The sequence below is a fragment of the Acomys russatus genome, chromosome 19 (genome assembly GCF_903995435.1).
Source record: "Acomys russatus chromosome 19, mAcoRus1.1, whole genome shotgun sequence".
Classification (NCBI taxonomy): domain Eukaryota; kingdom Metazoa; phylum Chordata; class Mammalia; order Rodentia; family Muridae; genus Acomys; species Acomys russatus.
Genome location: NC_067155.1, coordinates 3793672 through 3814895, shown reverse-complemented (window position 1 = coordinate 3814895; position 21224 = coordinate 3793672). Strand labels below are relative to the sequence as shown.

General features: G+C 53.3%; 1 protein-coding gene across 1 annotated transcript in view; it reads left to right on the top strand.

Annotated features, from left to right (window-relative positions):
• The window catches only part of Pepd (peptidase D), a 134829-nt gene that overhangs the window by 96444 nt on the left and 17161 nt on the right, over positions 1–21224 (top strand). The window contains exons 10-11 of the mRNA XM_051162196.1: positions 15698–15766; positions 16746–16823. Of these exons, the coding sequence (XP_051018153.1) occupies positions 15698–15766; positions 16746–16823 (147 nt within the window). The remainder of the gene's footprint in view (positions 1–15697; positions 15767–16745; positions 16824–21224) is intronic.

The window sequence follows — 21224 nt, the reverse complement described above, 5'->3', positions numbered from 1 at the left end:
AAGGATGTTTAACTTTGCATCGATAGGCAAAGAATAATTAAAATGTAATTAAAAGCGTGAAGTCTTCTAATTATTGGCTTTGTATAATGTGTATTTAAAAACAAGACATCTGCAAATGCTTTCTTTTGAATACATCCAGAAACAAGAGAAGGTAGCATTTTAATTAAAAATGGATTATTTCAAAAACAGTTTAATCATCCTGTCATCAAAGGATGTAGGCCTTATTAATTAGCTATCGATATGCAGGCCGAAGTTAGCAGAAATGTAAATCCTTGAGGGTTGTCTCTGACACCCCTCTCTTGGAGGAGTTATTTTATATCTAGTCTGTGCCTTTAGGATGTCAGCAGAAGACAGGTCTGGGTCACGTGGCTCTAACTCTCCTATCGTTTATGAAAGCCAGTGGACATCCCAGGACAGGAAAGGATGGAGAACACCATGTGGCAGTCCCACCACCCCCACCTCTTACCTCTGTGATCAATATGAGTTGCCTGATAGATGCCATCAGCCCCTCCCACCCAAACCTTGCCTGGGGCCCCTCTGACAGGTGCAGAATGTGCTAGAAAACACTAGCCAGGCAAGTCCTGAGCCCCACTGCACCACAGCAGTAACATCTCCTCTTCTTCGAGGCTGATGTTTCTGTAAGGGCAGCGTGAGCACACTTCCATCTGTCATCCTAAGTGGGTAAAGACTTACAGTGTGATAAATAGTATCCGTGTTGCTCCCGTGGCCTGCCATGGCTAAACTAATGCTCAGAAGTCACTCAGCTCAGAACAGCTCTTACCTGTTTTTCACACCCAGCACACTGGCACACAGCTACCACACAGCCCTTTGTGGGGTGGAAGGGACCCCCTCCCACGACTCACCAAGGACTCACCAGGGTCTGGCCCTGCCAGACAGCACCTCAGCTCCCCTCCTCTGTAGTGCTGGATCTGTCTTGGGCTTTGCAGTTCCGGGATGCTTCAGGACAATTCTCAAGGTGGAAACAGACATAGGGGTCTGGAAGCTGGCCTTCTTGGTCCTAGTGCTTATTTCCTGCAGGTAGCGGAGGACTTGTCCTGCTTCTCCCATGTTTCTCCAAGCTGGCCTGGCCTCCTGCCATTAGCTCCTGGGTGACTACTTTCTTCTTGCAAGTCCTGTACCTAATAGCGTCTCCAATGACTGTGTCTCTGCCTGCCTGCTAACCCCGTCAGTATCATCTGCGGAGGCATGTGGACGAGAGCCAGGGGGCTTCAGAGGGCTACCCAAGACCTAGAGCTCGGGATGATGCATGCGTGCCTCAGAAGGCATTCATCCAAAACGGCATTTCCTCAGTCATTTCTGGAATAACTCACACATTTTCACATTCATAAACTATTCTAGCCGGGCGTGGTGGCGCACGCCTTTAATCCCAGCACTCGGGAGGCAGAGGCAGGCGGATCGCTGTGAGTTTGAGGCCAGCCTGGTCTACAAAGCGAGTCCAGGACGGCCAAGGCTACACGGAGAAACCCTGTCTCGAAAAACAAACAAACAAACAAACAAAAAGTCGAAATATTCTGAAATATAAGGCTGATAGAGGAATTGAATATCTAGACATACAGTATCACTGGAGTCATTGCAAATGAAGCAAACCCCCTGGAGGGGTTCACAAGACAAAACCCTTTCTTCCCTAAGAGGGTGATTTGGTCTGTTTGTTGCACTGCCTGCCCTGGCTGGGACCTGGGGTACATCTGTTTCTCGGAGGATCTCAGGTTCCATGTCTGAAGGGAAAACACAGAGTTGGGGAGCCTTGAAGGATCTCCCCTCGTGCACAACCCCAGTGGAGTGAGCCTCCGGGCATTAGAGGTGCTTTACAGCCTTGGACCCGCAGCCTCAGATAAAACATCAGATAAGTCTGATGATTGATGCTTTGACCAGGCGGCGTCTAGTGACCTGATCCCAGGATGTTGAATAAAGCAGACGCAGCACGCCAGGTGTGACTCCTGCCAGCACTCTGGGCTGTGGGAGGCAAGCCTTGTTAGCAAAGCAGGCCATCCTTGTAAGGGTTTGGCATTTGCTTAGACAGTGCCCTTGGCCGTCAGGTTCACGTCCCTCGGCAACCTAGATCCAAAGATCATGAGGCCTCCTTGGCCTTTGTCCACAGAGTCATCTCCGGCCTGCTGTCCCATGCCAGCTGAGCCCGGCAGAAATTTTCAGGCTTAGACACTGAGGTGAACATGGAGTCCAAATGGAACCCTGGGAACACTGGGAAAAGGGTCCAGACCCAAAAACCCCTCTCCTGTAGAACCAAACGCAGGCTGGCCTTCCAAGAAGCCTCGGAGCAGAACAAGCCAGCCTTGGCCGTCTGCTTGACGCTTCATACCTGCTATGTCTACTTCCTAGCTCCCGGTAAATTGAGTCTTTTCCATGCAAGTGTGCTCTTTAAAGGGTTGGTTTGTGTCTATATGTCTGTGTGTGTGTGGGTGGGTCTGTGCAGCACACGCATGCAGGTGTTCCGGGGGGCCACAAGAGCGCGTCAGATCCCCTGGAGCTGGACTTACAGGCAGCTGTGGCCTCCTGACATGAGTGTTAGGAACTGAATTCAGGCCTCCACAAGAACAGTGCTTTTGCCTACCAAGCCATCTCTCCAGCCCCTTTCAAAGATTTTAAAGCCTTTATTTTGTGTTGTTTTGTTTTGTTTTTGGTTTTTCAAGACAGGGTTTCTCTGTGTAGCCCTGGCTGTCCTGGAACTTGCTCTGTAGACCAGGCTGGCCTCGAACTCAGAGATCTGTGTGCCTCTGCCTCTTCCATGCTGGGATTAGAGGAGTGCACCACCACCCAGGAAAAAAAAACAATTTTTTACCTCCATCTTAAGTATAATTTTCCAGTAGGACAACTAACAACTTAAAAGAGATATAAAGTAAATGTCCTCTGGCTTGAGTCAGACTACAGCCACGTTCCTCCACAGTGGAGCCTTTCGGCTTTCCACACATCATGTGGCCTGAGTTTCCCGGGTGATCCCTGTTCCGGGGCATGGGGTGACCAGTGAAGTCTGTTCAGTTGTGAGCAGGCCTTGGCCCCATCCAGGATCTGGTAGAGACCATCAGCAAGCTCTACTCCCATCCTCCTGCAGAGCTGTCCAAAGCTGGGGTGCTCCAGCTCAGGGTGCCTGTCTCCAGATGGATGCTCACACCTGAAATGTCCCACCCAAGCCTTGTGCTGTGGGCTTGGAGTTTCTGTCTCCTGTATGTCACCTGGCCATTGTCATATGTGTCCTGCCCCAGGTACCCGTTACTCTGAAACACCATCAAAAAGGGGTGCTGGAGAGAGTCAGTGTGTGCCGTGCCAGCCGCTTGGGGAAAGGCTGGTACTATCCTGCAAGTGCCAGTGAGGGCAGGAGACAGTCCTCACGCTTAAGGACAGACAACTGGAGGTGCCAGGTGTCTGTGCATGCTCACGCTCGCATGCACGCACGGTGCACACAAGTGCAAGCACGCATGCACGTACACATGTGTAAAGAATTCATCTTTTAACAAGATGGTGACCTAGTCAGTGTGTGAAGACAGTGGGAGAAAACAAAAATAGAGCTGTTATGGTTTGAATCTAATGTTTCCTGTTGTGGATGGATACTTGTGTTGCCATGGGGACCACTTTGGGAGGCTGTGGACCCCTTTAGGAAGTAGGTCAGTTGGGGCAGCTTTGGAAGGTTCTGTCTGCCCCAGCTGCAGTCTGTACTGTCTTCTTCCTGGTCCTACAGCCATGTGAACAAGCCCCGGCCTCACACCCTGCCACCGCAGAGGGAATTGCTCTGTGCCCCCTTCCCCTCCACAGCAGCAGGCCAAAAGCTCTCTGAGCACCTGACCCAGACTAGCCCTGCCGAGCCCTTCAGTTGCCCCGCCAGGTGTTTGGGTCCCAGCGACCAGGGTGACTAACTGGGCCCTTCCTCAGAACCTGAGCCCAGTCGTCCAGTGAGTAGGGAAGCAGAAGCCTGCCCACACACACACAGAGGGACAGTTAATACCATCACAGGGCTAGGGAAGCGCAGTGTTAAATATGATGCCAAAGAAAGAAGTCATAAAGAAGAAAGTCAACACTGGAACAATAAAAATGTAAATGATGTGCCCAGAAATACCATAAAGAAGATTAAGGAGCAGAGGAGAGAATGTTACACGGATGAGAGACCGGACCACTGCCGAGAGCCTCCATATATAAATCCCCGAAGGATCAATAAGAAGATGAACGTCCACATTTTTCAAAAAGGAATAAACCATTCGGAAAGGAAGAAAGATGAGGACTAAGCATTTCAAACTCCTCGGTTTATTAGTAAAGCACCTGGTGTTCTGTCTGCCCCATGCCCAGTCCTGTGGGCAGACAGGCGCCACCGTGGGCCTCTGCCCAGGGCCCTGGAAGGCTTTTGTGAGTGCCCAGGGAACTGTTGGCAGAACACTCCCTGAGACTAAACACCATGCATAAGTTCTGTAATTCCACTGCTAGGAATTGAGCCCATGCCAGCCAAAAAAAAAAAAGGCACATGGCGGGAGCGTCCGTCCCAACTCAGGTGGAAGTAACCTAGACACCTGACAGCATGTGGCTGGCTACGTAAACATAACCGCCAACTCTGCCTATTCAGTTAGGTATTCAGTCACTCTTCAGATGTGTAGCAGAAACCTCCTGTGGGCCAAGCACTAATGTGGGAACAGACTAATGAGTGAGCAAAAGAAATCCCCAGCCTGTGGCAGGCAAGGGAGGACGGACGGACGGACGGACGGACAGACAGATAGACGAGTGTGGTTGGGTACATGAGTGGGTGAGGTGGATAGATGAGAGAAAGTGAGAGAGGGGATGAGATGGAAGGATAGATGTGTAGGAGGTGGGTGGGTGGGCAGACAAATGGTGAGTGTGTGTGTGTATAAAGCTGGAGCACAGTATCCTTTACCCACACTCAGGACTGGTGTGTGTGTGTGTGTGTGTGTGTGTGTGTGTGTGTGTGTGTGTGTGTGTGTGTAGATATAGCTGGAGCACGGTACCCTTTACCCACACTCAGGACTGGCCTCCCTGGGAATGTGTTATTAGGGATGATGCCTAGAGAAGGGTAGAAGCCACACTGTGGACTTCTGCGTGAGATGGGCCCTCTGCAGAGAGCATGGGGCATCCCCAGTGGCCCAGAGGTAGGAGGTCACCTGGCAGTATCAGCGACAAGGAGGAGAGCTAAGAAGATGAAAGGAGCTAGGCCAGCGGCGTGGGCTGTGGAGGCTGCGTTTAAACAGAGGCTACTCACAGAGACAAACAGGAAGGGCCAGGCAGACTGCTGTCACCAGTGACCAGGCAAGAGAGGAGAGGCCAGCACGGGAGAGCTCAGTGGCAGTCCTAAGCACCCAGCATTCAAAACGGAAACAGCATGGACACAGGTTGCCTGGCAAGGAGCAGAGTTTTGAAATGGTTGGGGCAGGGTAGGCTCTCTGTGCGCAGAGCCGCCCTGGTGCAGTGTGGCTTCCCGCACAGGTGCAAAGGGAAAGAAACATCGGACAGAGACTCCAGGGAGTGTGTGAGGCTCCCTGGAAACCTTCTTAGCCTTTCTCTATCAAAGCTGAACCCACACAGGATGCTGTGACGCAATATTCTGCTCCCAGGTGGCAGCTCGACAGAGAAGCAGTGCACAAGGGCCCCAAAAGACCAGGCCCTTCCCCAGCAGCGGCATTCATGATGGCTGTGACGTGGGAGCAGCCCAAAGGCCACAGCTAGAGTAGAAAGACACCCAGAGCTCTCCTCAGCCAGTGAGGCGAGACCATGGTGGTGGTTATATTAAAGGTGTATTAATTTATGTTTATCTTGTATATTTGAGTGTTCTAGTGTTCTGCCTGCGTGTGTGCCAGTGACCATGGAGGCTGGAAGATCCCTTGGAACTGGGATCATGGCTGGTTGTGAGCCGCTGGTTGTGAGCCACTGGATGGATGCCAGGAACTACAACCAGGCCCTCTGCAAGAGCAGTTAATGATCACAACTGCTGAGCCATCTCTCTTTCTGGCCCTCAGTGGTTAATTGTTAGAGAGAGAGAGAGAGAGTATGCGTGTGTGTGTGTCCGTGTAATGTGTAATAGCACGTATACCTATGTGTGAATGTGGCTACACATGTACAATGGCACAGGTCAAAGGGCAACCTTGGATGTCAGTCCTAGCTGTGTTGACACGTGTCTCTCTGTTGCTTTTGGATGTATACACTAGGCTACCTGGGCCTTGAGCTTCCTGGGGTTCTTTCTCCAAACCCCATTTCTCTGTAGGAATACTGGGGCTATGCACATTCCAGCTGGTGTGTGGCTTCTGGGGGTTCTAACCCACGCCTTCCTTCACATGTGCCCGGCAGGGAATTTTACACACTAAGCCACATCTCCAGCCCTCTGCTGGTTAATCTTGAGTGTCAGTTCAGTTGAGTTAGGATGCAGGATTAGTGAGGCCCAGCCTGAGTGTGGCCGTGATGTCATCTGTGGAAGCAGTCAGATTGGAGGCTCCGACCTAACCAGTGGCTCGGTCCTTTGATGGTGTCATAATGTGACACTGTTACTGCGAAGCGGTGAGAGATGGGACGTGGGCTTACATGGTCACCAGGGGTCTCCTTGGGTCTCTTCCTGTCTGCTCTTTCTCTTTGCTATCCACAATGAAAAAGCTCCTGAGCGCTGCCCCAACACCCCAAGTCATAGGACCAAGCACCCAAAATAAAGCCTCCGCCCTTGCAGTGCTTTTGTCATGTGCTTAGGTTCCAGTGCCTCCAAAGCAACTAGTAAAATGAGCCGCTGACTAGGACAAACGGGCAAGAGCACCCACCACCCACACAGGTCTCACACACAGGAGGGATGCTGGGTGGCGGCAGGAGATGCCAGACACTAAGGAGAACTATCCCAATCCTCAGTGTTGGGAGTCTGGCCCTGAGCCTGGGTGAGGGGGCTCCGTGAGGGGAGGGGCGGACATGGGGGAGGGGCTGATGTGGGGGGAGGGGCTGAGGGGAGGAGAGGGGCTGACGGGGGGGGGGGGGGGGGCGGAGGGGCACGGGCTGCTTATGTGGTGCCAGTTCATTAGGCTGCCTCCTTAGGATCTGAAACCTGGCTGCGTGGATGTCATATTTCAGTAAAACAGTTGACAGCTAATTATATTTTTAAATCTGTTTATGCATTTTAAAAATGCCTAGAAGGATGTTCAAATATTTAGTAGAGGTTATCACTGGGTGATAAGATTATGTGGGGGAGCTGGAGAGATGGCTCAGAGGTTAAGAGCACTGACTGCTCTTCCAGAGGTCCTGAGTTCAATTCCCAGCAACCATATGGTGGCTCACAACCATCTATATAACATGATCTGATTCCTTCTTCAGGCCTGCAGGTGTACATGCAGGCAGAGCACTGTATACATAATAATAAATAATTAAAAAGAAAAGATTATGTGGGATTTGTGTGTGTGTGTGTGTGTGTGTGTGTGTGTGTGTGTGTGTGTGTGTGTGTTGATAGAGTCTCACTATGAAGCCTTGGTCAGCCTGAGCTCTTTGTAGACCAGGCTGGCCTCAAACATACAGAGATCCATCGGACATGGTGGCACATGCCTTTAATCCCAGCACTCAGGAGGCAGAGGCAGGCAGATCTTTGTGAGTTCGAAACCAGCCTGGCCTACAAAGTGAGTATAGGACAGCCAGGGCTGTTGCACAGTGAAACACTGTATCAATAAACAAACAAAACCTTACAGAGATCCACCCGCCTCAGCCTCCTGAGTGCTGGGATTAAAGGTGTGTGCTGCCATGCCCGGCAATGTGTATAATTTTTAACAAGGTTTATTTTTAGTTTGTGTGTATGGGTGTTTTTACCGCATGTGTTGCAAGCGGACCACATTCATGAAGGCTAAAAAGGGCCTCAGATTCCCCCCGGAAGTGGAGTTACACATGTGAACTGACACATACACGGGTGCTGAGAACTGAACCCACATCCTCTGGAAGGGCAAGTGCTCCAAATCATTGAGTCGTCTCTTCAGCCCCTGCTGTCTATATTTGTTGAGAATGTTTTAAGAATTTCTTAGATGGGGGGTGGGAGAGGAGTGGTGAGAAAGAGAGAGAGTGTGAATTAGCAGTCTGCTGCAGCCAGGGCTCTGACAATTACAGCAACATGTTGCACTCCAGTTGGCTTTTTTTTTTTTTCCTTCCAATAACTGATATGGACAAAGTCAGAAACTCAGCTTAATCAAGCATGTCAAGAATAAAGGGGACGATTTGTTAATTGAATGTCATGTTATGTCCTCGGTTATGCTTAATAGAAGATAGGCAATTTAGAATTCCCAATTATCCAATTAAAATGCTAATTATCTCGTACCTTGATAAGGCCTTTCCAAGTGAGGGGAGCTACTGCACAGTCGCAGCTCACCTTCCTGTCTTCCGCCATGACCGCTGCAGCCTCTGCTGCCGCCCCCCTTGCCTCTGATTAGCGGGTCCGGTCCTCTGGGGTTCCTGCATCCCATCATCCTAGCACCAGCTGCTACTTTCCACCGGCCACCTGGGGCCTCTTCACCCCAGACTGGGTGGAGCCATATGTCCTTGCAGACCTCATGCACAGCTGTAGAGGGTGTTATCGCAGCACCGCCTGCCACCAGGGTTTGGCAGCACAAAACCCTCTCCTGCAAGGTCTCATTCAGTCTTCCCAGGAAGGTCTGCAAAAGATGCCGTTCCAACCCACGCATGCCGACAGGCCCCAGGTTTTGGAGGCATTCGAATCTGGAATTCTGCGTGGACGCCAAGCCTGACCCCACTGGGCCCCGCCCTTCCATGATAGGACCTTAGACTGCAAGTGTCGAGGGCAGACTTCACTAGCATCCTGGCCAGAGTTTGCATCATCTAGGAGGCGCAACTAGAGGTGCGTCTGGGGGTTTTTTTCAGAGACGAGTGTCCAAGGGAAGAACACTAATCGTGAATGCGACGTAAGATTGGCCTCTGAGGGAAAACAAGCCCACCCTTCCTTCCTAACGCTGCTTCTTAGCAGGCATTGGGTCACAGTAGTGCGAGGTAGCTGATGCATAGAGGTGCCTGTCAAGAGCCAAGAAGTTAGGACAGATGGCTCGGGATGCAGGCCCTATGGTGAGGTTGGCAGGACCTTGCTGAAGTCTTGACTTCTGCTAGGGTGGGGTTGGTGGGAGGAGGGATTGGGGAGGCTTGGGGAGCACCAGGAAGCAGAAGAGGCTGCTAAAGGCCACCACAGTTAGGGCAGATGGCCTTGTGGCTAATGGTGCCACGCTGGTGCAGGCCACACGGTGACACTGTCAGGCTCTCTGCTACTGCTGGTTTCCGTAATAATGCATTGTTGGTTTTAGTCTAAGGCTTTATGCCAGACCCTTCTTGGCAGCATAACTATGAATTCCACTTGATCATTTAAAACACACACACACACAGAGCCTCAGTGGTGGCCTGTCTGTCCGTAGCCTTCCCTGGGTCTGTCCTTACCTGGGGTCTGGGGCAGAGGAGGCCCAGGGCAGTCCCCCAGTTCACTTGCCCCAGTGTCTGTCCTGCAAAAGACCCACAGAAAATGATAGATGCTGAAAGAGCCGGAACCTGTGGCCTGCAGTGGCCACAAGGAGATAGAGTCTGTTTGCCGGGAGGCTTCTGAGGACCCCAAAAGAAAGGAGTACAGGCTGCTTCTGCTCTGTGTTCCATGTGGAAGAGGGTTCCCTTCTGCCAGCACACTGCGGCCAAACATCCGCTATAAAGACCTTCAGAAGCAGTGATGTGTTTGGACTCACAGAGCCCAAGCTGTGACGGCGGCAGCGCGTGGTTGAGTTTGTTCTTGTCTGAGCGGGTGCCAGCTCTCACTCACCTTTTCCTTTCCCCCCTTTTAAGCTACTTGCGCCCCCCACCCCCTCGGATGGGCACAGCCACATTCAGGGAGGGCCTTTCTTCACCCACAGCAAGCAAGTCCTCCCGGGCGCGCGCGCGCACACACACACACACACACACACACACACACACACACACACACACACACACACACACCAATTCCCTAAGTGATCCTGAATGCAGTTAAGCTGACCACCACACACTGTGGCTCCCAGCCTCTGGCGCTGCTGCTTCCCCTCTGAGGAAGCAGGACACACCCATCTTCAGGCTCTTCCGTGACAGACTGCGTCTCCCCCCCTTCAAGCATGGAAAGAGCTTCGTTAGGTAGAGCGCATTCACACATAAAGCCTTTCTTATTTAGAGAATATCACAGTTGGTATAGAATAAAAATGTGAGTTAAAGGAACTCAGGCATCAAGGAATTTAAGAAGAAAAAGTGACTGGGGCTGGCAAGCCGGCTCAGTAGGCAAAGTGCTTGTCACACAAACCTGGCGCCCTGAGATTGGTCCCTGCAATCCGCTTAAAGGTGAGAAGAGAGAACCACACCTCCACATACACATGCCAGAGCATTTCCCATCACACACACACACACACACACACACACACACATACACACACACCAATAATAACAAATAAATAAAGATGAAGGTACATGCTGCTACTCCTGGTGACCTGAGTACCATCCCAGGGACCCACAGAAGAGAACTGACTTCTGCAAGCTGCCCTCTGACCACACACACACACACACACACACACACACACACACACACACACACACCACCTCACACTTCCCTTTCCTCCCTCAGACTCCTGGATCAGCCCTGTCCGAGGCCATCATGAAGGGGCAGGAAGCCCTTATGTGAGCATAAACCCTGGTGCTGTGTGAAGGCACACATTTGCCGCCGCCATGTTTGTTGGCCTGTACAGGGACTGGTGTGGTGCACTGATATAGGGACGGGTGTCGAGCTGTGCGCAGTGTGCTTGGTTCTCAAGAAATAGCCAAGGGTGCTCATGGCGACGCACATCTTTAATCCCTGCTCTCCCAAGACAGAGGCAGATAGAGCTCTGTGAGTTCAAGGCCAGCCTGATCTACATAGCAAGTTCAAGGCCAGTAAGGGCTATATAGTGAGACTGTGGGGGGGGGGGAGGAATGTATGGTTTGTGTGTGTTATGAGGTGTGTGTCTGTGGGGTGGGCGGAGGAGGGGGTTGTAGGGTATCCAAGCTGTTTCTCAAAGCCCAGTGCTAGCAGCCCACAGACTTTCTGTTTCCTCCAGGAGAGGGCCAACTCTATGGGCTCCCCTTCACACCTTTGAACGGGGGCATGTTCTGCACATGGTGCCCACTGTGTGTCCATCACTGACCCACATATCCTAAGGATTAGGCCAGTAACACTATCCCGTTCTTCACAAGTAAGGAAACTGAGGCCCATCAGGCACACACAGCTGACAGGCAGCAAGGCAAGAGTTCAGTGTCCGAGTCAGGATTGAGCAGAGCCCCAGGAGGGTTGTGGGAGTTGTCCGTCAAGGACAGGGGACTGGGTGGGGACTCCTTGGGCCTCACACTTCTGCGTCTACCCAGGTTCACAGCCAGCGTCCAGACACTCACTGTTCTAGTCCTTCTGCTTGGCCGCGCGGCCTGCACCACCCCTTCTGCCTTCCCTTCCATGGGCCTGCTCAGGCCATGCTCCACATCTTGAAGTCCTTACATCCATCAGGGACCAGCCTGGGGGATGATGTGGCCAGCTGCCTCTGCTGACCTCCAAGGCCACAGTTGCAGGAGCTACTAGCCGCCAATAGCTTAACCAACTCCTGCTACTGGGGCAGCCCCTCTGCCGTTATCTTAAGCAATTAGAGCAACTTAGAGGACTGCTTCTCACCATGTGTGAGATGATAAACCTTCAAGGGCTAAAGCCAGGCCATGTGCCCAGGAGCACTCCCAAAGCCAGAGAGGCAGCCCGGCAACGCCGTCCCCAGAGACGTGGTTTCTGCAGACATGGGCCTGGGTATTGGCTGCCGCTGCCCCATTAGTCATCTCCAGGCACTGACAGATGGCCCTGCCCCACTCCATCGCCGCCGCAGTGACTCCATCCGTCTTGTTATTCACTGCACAGTCTCCCAGGTTACCTTAGGTTTTCACTTACGCCTGGATACAGCGCAGCTTTGACCCAAGTCTGGCTTTGGAGAAATTTATGGCAAGGGTGTTGGAGGAATGCCCAAGTGGGGCAGAGACTCTGGAACCCAGGCAGTCACCCAGGGTGGGTGCCTGGGACATTGGCAGCCCCTTTTGCCTTCAGAAGGTCTCTTGGTGGGCACCCTAGTGCCTAGTCAGTGTGCCTGTCCTAGTCACTGTCCCTACTGCTGTGAAGAGACATCACAGCCAAGGCAACTGTTATAAAAGGAAGCATTTAATTGGGGCTTGCTTACAGTTTCAGGGGGTCAGTCCATTATCATCAGGTAGAGAAGCACAGTGGTATGGCAGGCGGGCATGGAGCAGTAGCTGAGGGCTACATCCTGATCTGTAGGCAGTGAGAAAGACTCCTGGCCTGGCTCGGGCTTTTGGAAGCTCAAAGCCCACCCCCAGTGACACACTTCCTGTAACAAGTCCACACCTCCTAACCCTTCCTAAACAGTGCCACTCCCTGATGACTAAGCATTCAAAATAAGAGCCTGTGGGGGACATCCGCATCCACACCATCACAGCGCCCTTTCTCGATGCTTCCAGGTTCATGAGAGAGAACAGGATTAGCGGTGGAACCCAGCACCATGTCTGTTCTGGTTTTCCCAGAACTGCCTTGCAGTCCGTCATCCTCTAAGACTGGTCGTGTCCAGTTCTTCATAGAATCCACGCGTTGTCTTTTCATCCTGCCCTTTTAGGTGTTTCTTACCCTACGTGTTGAGAAATTCTTGAGTTGGGGGAGGGGTCTCAACCTGCTGTTTGTTGTATCTGAAGATTTTGTATGGAAGGATCATTTGAGATGTGTGGGGTTGGGGGCTGAGGGGGATGTTAATCCATAGAGGTAGTGGGGTCCATCATGGGTGTGTGGGTCCATAGTGGTGGAGTGTGATGGCTGTGCTGTGAGTTTATGGTAGTGGGGGGAGTGGCGGGATGTGATGAGTTTGTGCTGAGTCCATATTGGGGAGGCATGATGGGCGTGTGAGTTCACAGTAGTGCGAGGTGATATGTACTTACTGTGTGTGGGCATCACAGGTGTGTATGTGACCTGTGCCAATACTCCTGTGGTATCTGGAGTATGTCATGTGTGTAGCATGTGTGGTAGGTAGATGTGAGATGTATGTGTCATGTGTGAGCGACTGTATACACGTGTGGGTGTGAGACGCACGTGTGAGAACTGGGCTGTGGTTTGTATATGTTGTATATGCTGTGTGTGGTGTGCATGTGATGTGTATAAAAGCCTGGGCTGTGGATGTGTGGCTGAAATGGCCAGTGTCAGGCTGAGGAGAAAACTGGGTCTGCCTTGCCTTTCGGGTAGGCGAGCCACGCCTTGGAGCCAAGGATATAAGGAGGGTGCCATACCCGCCCCAGGCTCCATCCTGGGGAAGTACGTTTGTCACCTGTACATGCCAGTGGTAAGGATGTCCCTCTCCCCACCCTTTCTGAAACCCTCAATCTCAGTAGCACCCGTGGTCATGTATAAGTCACCTGTCTCCACCCCAGTGAACACAGCCATGTGGCCCCCTGACGTTTGTGAAAAGACCCATGTCTCCAAAGCTGAGGGCACTGAGGCTCCATAGGTGCCTTGGAGGACTGCTGTGCAGAGGCAGCTCACTTTCTTTCTTTCTTTTCTTTCTCTCTTTTTTGTTTCATAAGACAGGGTTTCTCTGTGTAGCCTTGGCTGTCCTGGGCTCACTTTGTAGAGCAGGCTGGCCTCGAACTCACAGCTATCTGCCTGCCTCTGCCTCCCTGGGCATATGCCAACACACCAGGCTGCCCCTCAGAAACATTTACAGAGGGAGGGCGACTGCCAGGGCTGGGTAAAGAGTCCCAAGGCTGTGCCCACCCCAGGCTAGACTCAGCTGTCTAGGTGAGGGCTGACTGGCCACTGCCTATGCACTCCCATTGTGAGTACAGAGCCACCCAAGGAAAGGACTGGGTGTCTCCCCACCTTCCCACAGCACCTCAAATCCTTCGTATTGAGGAAACATTCCACTTGTGAGACACCCAGCTATCCTGAAAGGTTTGCGAGGCAAGTCTGAAAGCCGATGGAACCATTTCTGCATAACAACTCCTTAATACCCAATCATGACAATTATACATAATTTGTGTTTACAGTGCCTAGAAGATTAAACTCCTCCATGCGCGTACACTTTCCAAACAGGCACAGAACGTGCGGGGTGGGCAGAACTGCCACTCAGCGTGCCCATGGGCTGCCTTTGGTACTCTGCAGATGGCAGTAGGCGTGGTGAGGCCAGCTAGGCCTGCCTGTCATGGCAGGGTTAGCCAAGGCCCCTCAGGGGCAACATGCCGGAGCCTCTGGATGAAGTGAAAGCAGCTCCCCACCATCATCCCCATACCAGTGAGGCGCTGCAGTCTGGACACATGTCCCAATGCTGGAGTCCAAGGCATATAGGAGGGCTGGGGCCTGGGCCATTCTAAAGCTCTGGGCAGGTCAGCCTCCCTAGGGCTCAGCTTCCTTTATTTAAAAAAAATGCCCAGCACTCGGGAGGCAGAGGCAGGCAGATAGCTGAGAGTTTGAGGCCAGCCTGGTCTACACAGAGAAACCCTCTCTCAAAAAAAAAAAAAAAAAAAAAAGTCCTGCCTTTAGTCTTAACACTCCGGAGGTAGAAAGGTCTCTGTGAGTTCAAGTCAAGGCTGCTCTAGAGCTCCAGGGCTTTATAGTGAGGACGTTTCAAGGGGGTGTGGGAGGTGATTTTTATGTATATGAGTGTTTAGCCTGTGTTCGTGTGTGTATGTGTGCTATGTGTATGCCTAGTGCCCACTGAGGTCAGGAGAAGGTGTCCAGCTCCTGAAGCTGAAATTGCAGGGAGCTGTGCGCCTTTAATGTGGACGCTGGAACCAGACTACACAAACAGAGCCATCTCCCCAGCCCTAGCTTTCTTTTGTCTGTTCTTCTTGTTTGTTGGTTGGCTTTGGACAATCCCAAGATTGTCTTGAACTCATAGCAGTCTTCCTGCGTCAGTGTCCCAGGGGCTGGCCTTACAGGTGCGTGCCACCGCATCCACTGAGAGTTGAGCCTTCTGATATGATGGGTCTGGTCCATCCACAAGTGAGCAACCCAGGGGGTCCCACTGTGAGGCGATAGCTCACTGCCCCTCCTGCAACACACATGTTCTCATTGTTGAGCCTTCTAGAAGGCTGGACCACCTCCTGCCCTCAAGTCACTATAGCCCACTCTCCCAAAGGCATCCTTGGCACTGGGGCCAGGGCCCATCTGTCCCTTCAGCCCTTGCTGTCAGGCCTACCTGTTCAGTGTCCCTGAGCCCAGCTGGCCTCTTGGTTTCTCAACAAGGGGACTTGGACCCTGCCCCTCCTCACCCTGTTGCAGCAGCCCTGCCATCCCGTCTGCGCAGCACTCTCCGGGCAGCGCAAGATAACACTGGGTCATGGCGCTCCTGGGCCACGCACCAGTCACAGATTCGCAGGGAGACCCCTCCAGCCCTATAGAATTGCGTCCTTCATCCCAGCCTGTCTCCCCAGGGGCAAGCTCTAGTGTTCTGCTTGCCCAGGAATCCTGACAGTATAACTGGCAAGCTGCCCCAGTGAGGGGCTGGCCCTGCGCTCACACTCACTGGGGAACTCCAGCCTGCCAAGGGGTGTGGTCGAAGCAGGTCATCGTTGGGGGGAGGGTCTGCATTCGAAGATCAAGGTCGTACAGGCTCCAGTAACATCCCCGCCACGTCTCTCTCCACAGCCTATTCCAGCACTATTGTTACTCTCGGGGTGGCATGCGTCACACCTCCTACACCTGTATCTGCTGCAGGTAAGTCTTGGGCCCAGGCCTCCTCGTGGGAGGGCATGCAGTGGGGAGCACTCCATCCTCCCACTCCCCAGCTCAGGGGCACTTGCTCACTCCTGTGCTCTGTCACGCGTGTTCACCGGTAGCATAAGACAAACAGACAAGTCTACAGGTAGCTTGTAGCAAATTGCTGCACGTAGTGGGGGTAAGACATGGGGGCGGGGCAGATGGGGGCCTCTGTGTGGGCTCTCTGTGGCACACTGAGGCTGTGTCATCTGCACACTGGCTCTGCTCCAGTGTACACACGTGGTAGAACTAGCCTCGGCCATACAGGCAGCCATGGGCTCTGACTGCACAGCTGTGTGAGTGGCTGGTTGCAGTGTCACTCCGAGTGTGACTGCATGAGCACATCATGGGTGTGGGTGCCCTCTTGTGTCTGGGGCTGACCCAAGATAGCCTCCCAAGCTTTGTCCTTCCAGCCTTCACAGCCTGGACAGAGGTGGGCGCTCTCAACGATGAGCGTGGGCGTCCACACCCATGAATAATACATCCAGACAGCTCAGTCCTCAGAAATGTGTTTCTCTGGTGCATAGAGAGAAAAATCATTATTTCTACTTTTATGATTCCTGGGACTCCCAAATGGGGCCATAAATATCACACCCAGGTGGGTTCCCCCCCTTCTGGGCAGTTCTTTTTAGTTCTTCCTAAAGGGTAGCTCATTAGGTTAGCTGCACGGAACAGGGAACAGGGAGCCACTGGCCCTGGCTGGGACTCCAGGCTGTTCCTGCCTTCTGCCCTTCTCCAGACCCGGGAGCCAGCACCCCCAGCCCCGGGAGCCAGCACCCCCAGCCCAGGAGGCAGATGTCAGGCCCAAGGAGCTACTCCCAGCTCTGAGGCAGGCAGGCACGCTATGTTCCTCTACTCCTGGCTGCGGGCCTGGCCCAGCCCCCTGGCCCTGCCAGGAGACAGCGGGCTCTTAACCACCCTCCGTGGCTCTTTGCAGCGGTGAGAACGCGGCAGTGCTGCACTATGGCCATGCCGGGGCCCCCAATGACCGGACCATCAAGGATGGAGATATTTGGTAAGTGGGCCTGAGCTGCCATCACCCACCCCAGCGTGCACATGACCATGTGGGTCAGCCAGAGGCTTCTGGGCCCCTGTCCCAAGCCGGGCCTGCTTTCAGCCCAGACTTCTCTGCTATAGTTGTCAGCCTGCATACTACCTTCTGCAGGCCCAAGGCCTGACCCTCATAAACAAACATCAGGAGGCAAAATGCCAGCGAGATTTCCTGTGGTTTCCCATGGAGCTGCGGGTGGGGAGGGGCTTTTTGACTATCCCAAGCTGTCCTTTCCAACCACTGAGTTCCCAGTGCGGGGCATTCTCCACCCTAAAACCTTATCCTTGGCCACCAGGCTCCTTGACATATGCAGCCCTTGCCTCAGCTCTACTGGTTCCTCATGAGGCCATGATGGGGCAGGTGTGGGCAGAGCATGCCAGACTGTCGCCCTTGGGCCTGGAGGGGTCTGCACTCACACACACTCCATGATGCCTACCAGGCATTGACCAAGGCTGGCTCAAGCCTTGCTGGGCTGCTAAGGGCGACCCTGAAGTCTGGCACTTGGTCACAAGCCACACAGAGCCACCTTGCCTTAGCCTTCAGATGTGCTGTGAGAATCAATATCTGTGTTTAGTTTTGTCAATAGAGGCCAGGAACGTACAGCAGTCCTCCTGCCTCCGCCTCCCAGGTACTGGGATTGAGGCGTGACCCACCATGCCTGGCTGGCTCTTAGTTGCCGTTTGGCCCACTGTTCAATTCAAGGGAGGCTCCTCAGCAGCGCTGCAGCCTCCTCTCGGGTTGGCTGCTGCTGCCCGGCCCGGACCATCAGCTCCCTTCTCAGCCGCCTGCTCCACTCACTCATTCCCAGCCTCAGGTTCTTGTGGTGGCTGCTCACTGGTGGCTTTGGCTGTGCGGCGGATAGAGGGAGGGCCACATCTACTGAGGGGGGACACACATGCATGGACAGACAGACCTAGCTGCAGAGGAAGACAGGAAGACACCATCCTGTGAGTGCTCACTCCCAAGTACAAGACAACCACTCAGTCTGGGGCCCACGCTGGTGTATGACCAGCAAAGGGTCAGCAACCAAGCCAGACATGCTGGTTGGAGAAAGCTGCTTCTCTCTGTGCCTCAGTTTACCCACCTGCAATCGGACATAACATACACATCTCAGGACCAACCCCCCCCCACACACACACACCCATGAAAATGGCAGAAAGGGTATATGAGGAGCAGAGGGGCTGAAAAAAGGCCTCTTCCTGGGACCCAAGCTGGTAATCCAAGTGGGAGCCAGCAAGAGATGAGACCTTGGCAGCCCTAGAGGCCAGCGTTTAGGACTGCCGGTCCTTGCCACCCCACGCCCTCCATGACTTACGACAGGACCTTAGTCAATGTCAGTCTCTCCTGGCTTGCCTAGCAGCACAAGTCCACAAAACAGATGACAGCCTGCAGGCTGCACAGGGCCTTGGAATTGTGGGCCTGTGTGTAGTGGGCCTGAGAGCCCTGGGAGCTGCTTCTAGGTGGCTGGGCTCATGTGTGGTGTCATAGGGATTAGGGAGAGGGTTGGCTGCCTCAGGTTTGGCTCAGTGGAGACAGGAAGAGATGGCTAGCCCCTCCCCTCTAGGCCACAGACAGCCAGAGAGGCCACCTGGTCTCTTCAGGCACCGTGATGGCCCCAAGCTTCCCCTCCCTGACCTCCTGTACCCCTCACCCATGCCTGGTGGCACTCCCTGGTACCTAGGGCCTTAAGCATGTCTGGCAAATACTCTAGGACTGAGCCATTCCCTCTTTTCACCTGTTATTTTGAGCCACTTCTACTAAGTCCTCCTGCCTCGGCCTTCAAGGAGCTGACACGTTGGCCTGTACCACAAGATCCCACTCCCCAAGAGCTTTGCTGATGTTCTTCGGCTCTGGCCTGTCCTGGCTAGAACCAAAGACCAGGCCGCTGGAACCCAGTCCCAGGGCAGAGGCTGAGGCCAGCCACATGAACAGGTCCCTGCTGTCCCAGGGGAGCTCTAGCTGGTTGGACCCAACTTGGCCATGAGTTTGACTCTTCCTGAGTCCAGCACACTCTAGAGGATGCAGCTACTTCTTCACTCTCTGTTTTATCTGCCCCAAAGAGGCTTCTCACCCTGTGAGAAGGCCAGTTCTGCCTGTGTTCCTGGGGATCCCAGAGATGGGTAGGGGCCAGCCAGGATCCCATGTGCCTTAGGCCTCTACATGGCTAGCTGCTGTGACCTCAGCCCTCATGGGCAGCATGTGGCACCTGTGCCTCCCGGAACAGCAGTGGACAGGAGTGAGCCGAGGAAACCCACGGATGTTCATGCCAAACTCAAATTGGTGATTTTGTTTTTCTAGTGCTAACTTTGAATTGTAGCCAGTGGAATCATTATGGGTTTATTATAGTCAATTTATTATGCAGCATTTAGAACATGTTTTGTTGATTACTGCTACTGCCAGATTGCTGGCAGCATTTATAATCCATTGTTTTATTGAAATTGATCTGCCAAGCACCTAGCGCGTTTGGTAAATAATAAATCACACTGTTACCTTAACATAAAGCCACGACAGTTCATCATAAGGTAGGAGACCGGAATATGTGTAGAGAGTGGGGTCTGTCCCAAAGGTGAGCGCCCCTAGGACAGGGCATGTGTTCCGGCATGGAGCACAGGGATGGGCTCTGGGTTCTACCTCACTTTTGACAAGAAAGGTATTTTAACAGTAATGGGGCTGTTTGGGGAGTCAGAGCTGGTTCAGAGCAAGGAGGGAAGAAGGTGCTGAGTGACACCCCTTCAGTCTCTTTCAGTAGTCCCAGGAGTGAGTGAGTACACCCACACTTGTCAGCATATACCCACAAAAGTGCACCAGGAGCCACGCTGTGTGGTCCTGAGCATAGAGGCTCCTCCCTCCCACCTCCCATTTTCTGTCCCTCTATGGGGGTCCTAGAGCTGTGGCTGCAAGGAGTCAGAGTGGCGAATGCTGGCGGGAACAGCAAAGCCTGATGTGTTAGGCTCCTTCCTGCTTTCTATGTCTCTGAAGTACGTTTTCCAGCCCTGGGCCAGGGCAGAGCACAAATCAGCCCACTTTACACTTTATTCGGACAGCTTTTCTTTTTTCTTTTAACAGTTGAACTAGGGTCTCATACCGTAGCCCAGGTTGGCCTTGATTCAGAGCAGTGGTCTTGGCTTGGCTCCCAAGTGCTCGGATTACAGTCCCGCACCACTGTGCCTGCTCATGCAAACCTTAGGTGGAGCTGAAAGTCAGCTGAGGCCATGGTCCTCGCGCGTGAGGTCTGCATGTTGCCCAGGCTGGTCTGGGCTGCAGATGGAGTGTGTCAGCCAAGAGCTGCAGGCCTTCCAACATCCCAGCCAGTGGCTCCCAGGTCCCTTCCTGTTTCTCTGGGCCACATCACCCAGCGGCTCCGTGTGGGGACATGTGTGGCTTCGGCTGTCTGGACCTCCTCCCATCAGCTCCATTTAGAGCCATGAGGCCTGTGCAGAGCTTGCTGCTGTTAAATTTCCCAGATTTCTTGTTGGCTCCTAGAGAGCCTCAGGCTGTGTCCCTGGAGTCCCCCTGAACCCGGCTGCTTGGGGCACTATCCTGCAGGAAGCACCGGCTGCGTTTTGTTTTCTTAAGGCAAGCAGGCAGGGCTCTGTGACTGGGCTTGGCAAGCGTGGCCGTCTTGTTGGTCTATGCTCCCAGCATGTTCACATAAAGGATGGTGTAGCAAGGTCACTGGAGGCCCTTCCTGAGTGGCAGGGCCACAGGACATGTGCCACACTGCATCTAGCTCCAGGCAGGTGAGTGCGAACACGTGTGGCTGAGAGAAACACAGGAAAAGCCAGGGCCACCGGCTCTGAGCGAGGAGTAGCCCTCATACCCTCCTCGCCCTCCCACAGCCAGCTCAGACTGTGGGCATCTAAGGCCACCGACAGATAAAGGCCGCACCAGGGCCAGCAGGAAAACCACCAACTGTGCCTAAATCCACCAGGAAGCAGGGCATCCCAGGTTGAGTCACTCTTGTGCAAGACTCCAGCCAAGCTGTGATGTTCATTCTCTGCTTCTCCTGACCCCTCCGCAAGGTCGCCCTAAACGGCAGAGGAGCCTTTGTATGATTTGGGAATCAGCTGGGACACTTCTCAGCCGCCTGCCACTGGATTAGAACACGAAGTGCAGCTAGGTGCCATGCCAGCTAGGTCTCCAAACCTGTTAGAGCGCAGGTGCACAGTATACCAGGTCTGGCTGATAGAGCTGGAATGCAGAGCTTTCCAGCACTGGCCAGAAGAGGGCAGTGTCGCCTCAGGACTAACCCAGGCCCCTTTGAGTTGTGGTTTCTTAGGCTGCCCTGGGGTGTGGGTGGTGGGCCTGCCTTAAGCCCTGCACTTAGCAGCTTGCCAGCAGCTCCCCCACCCTATCCACCCCTGC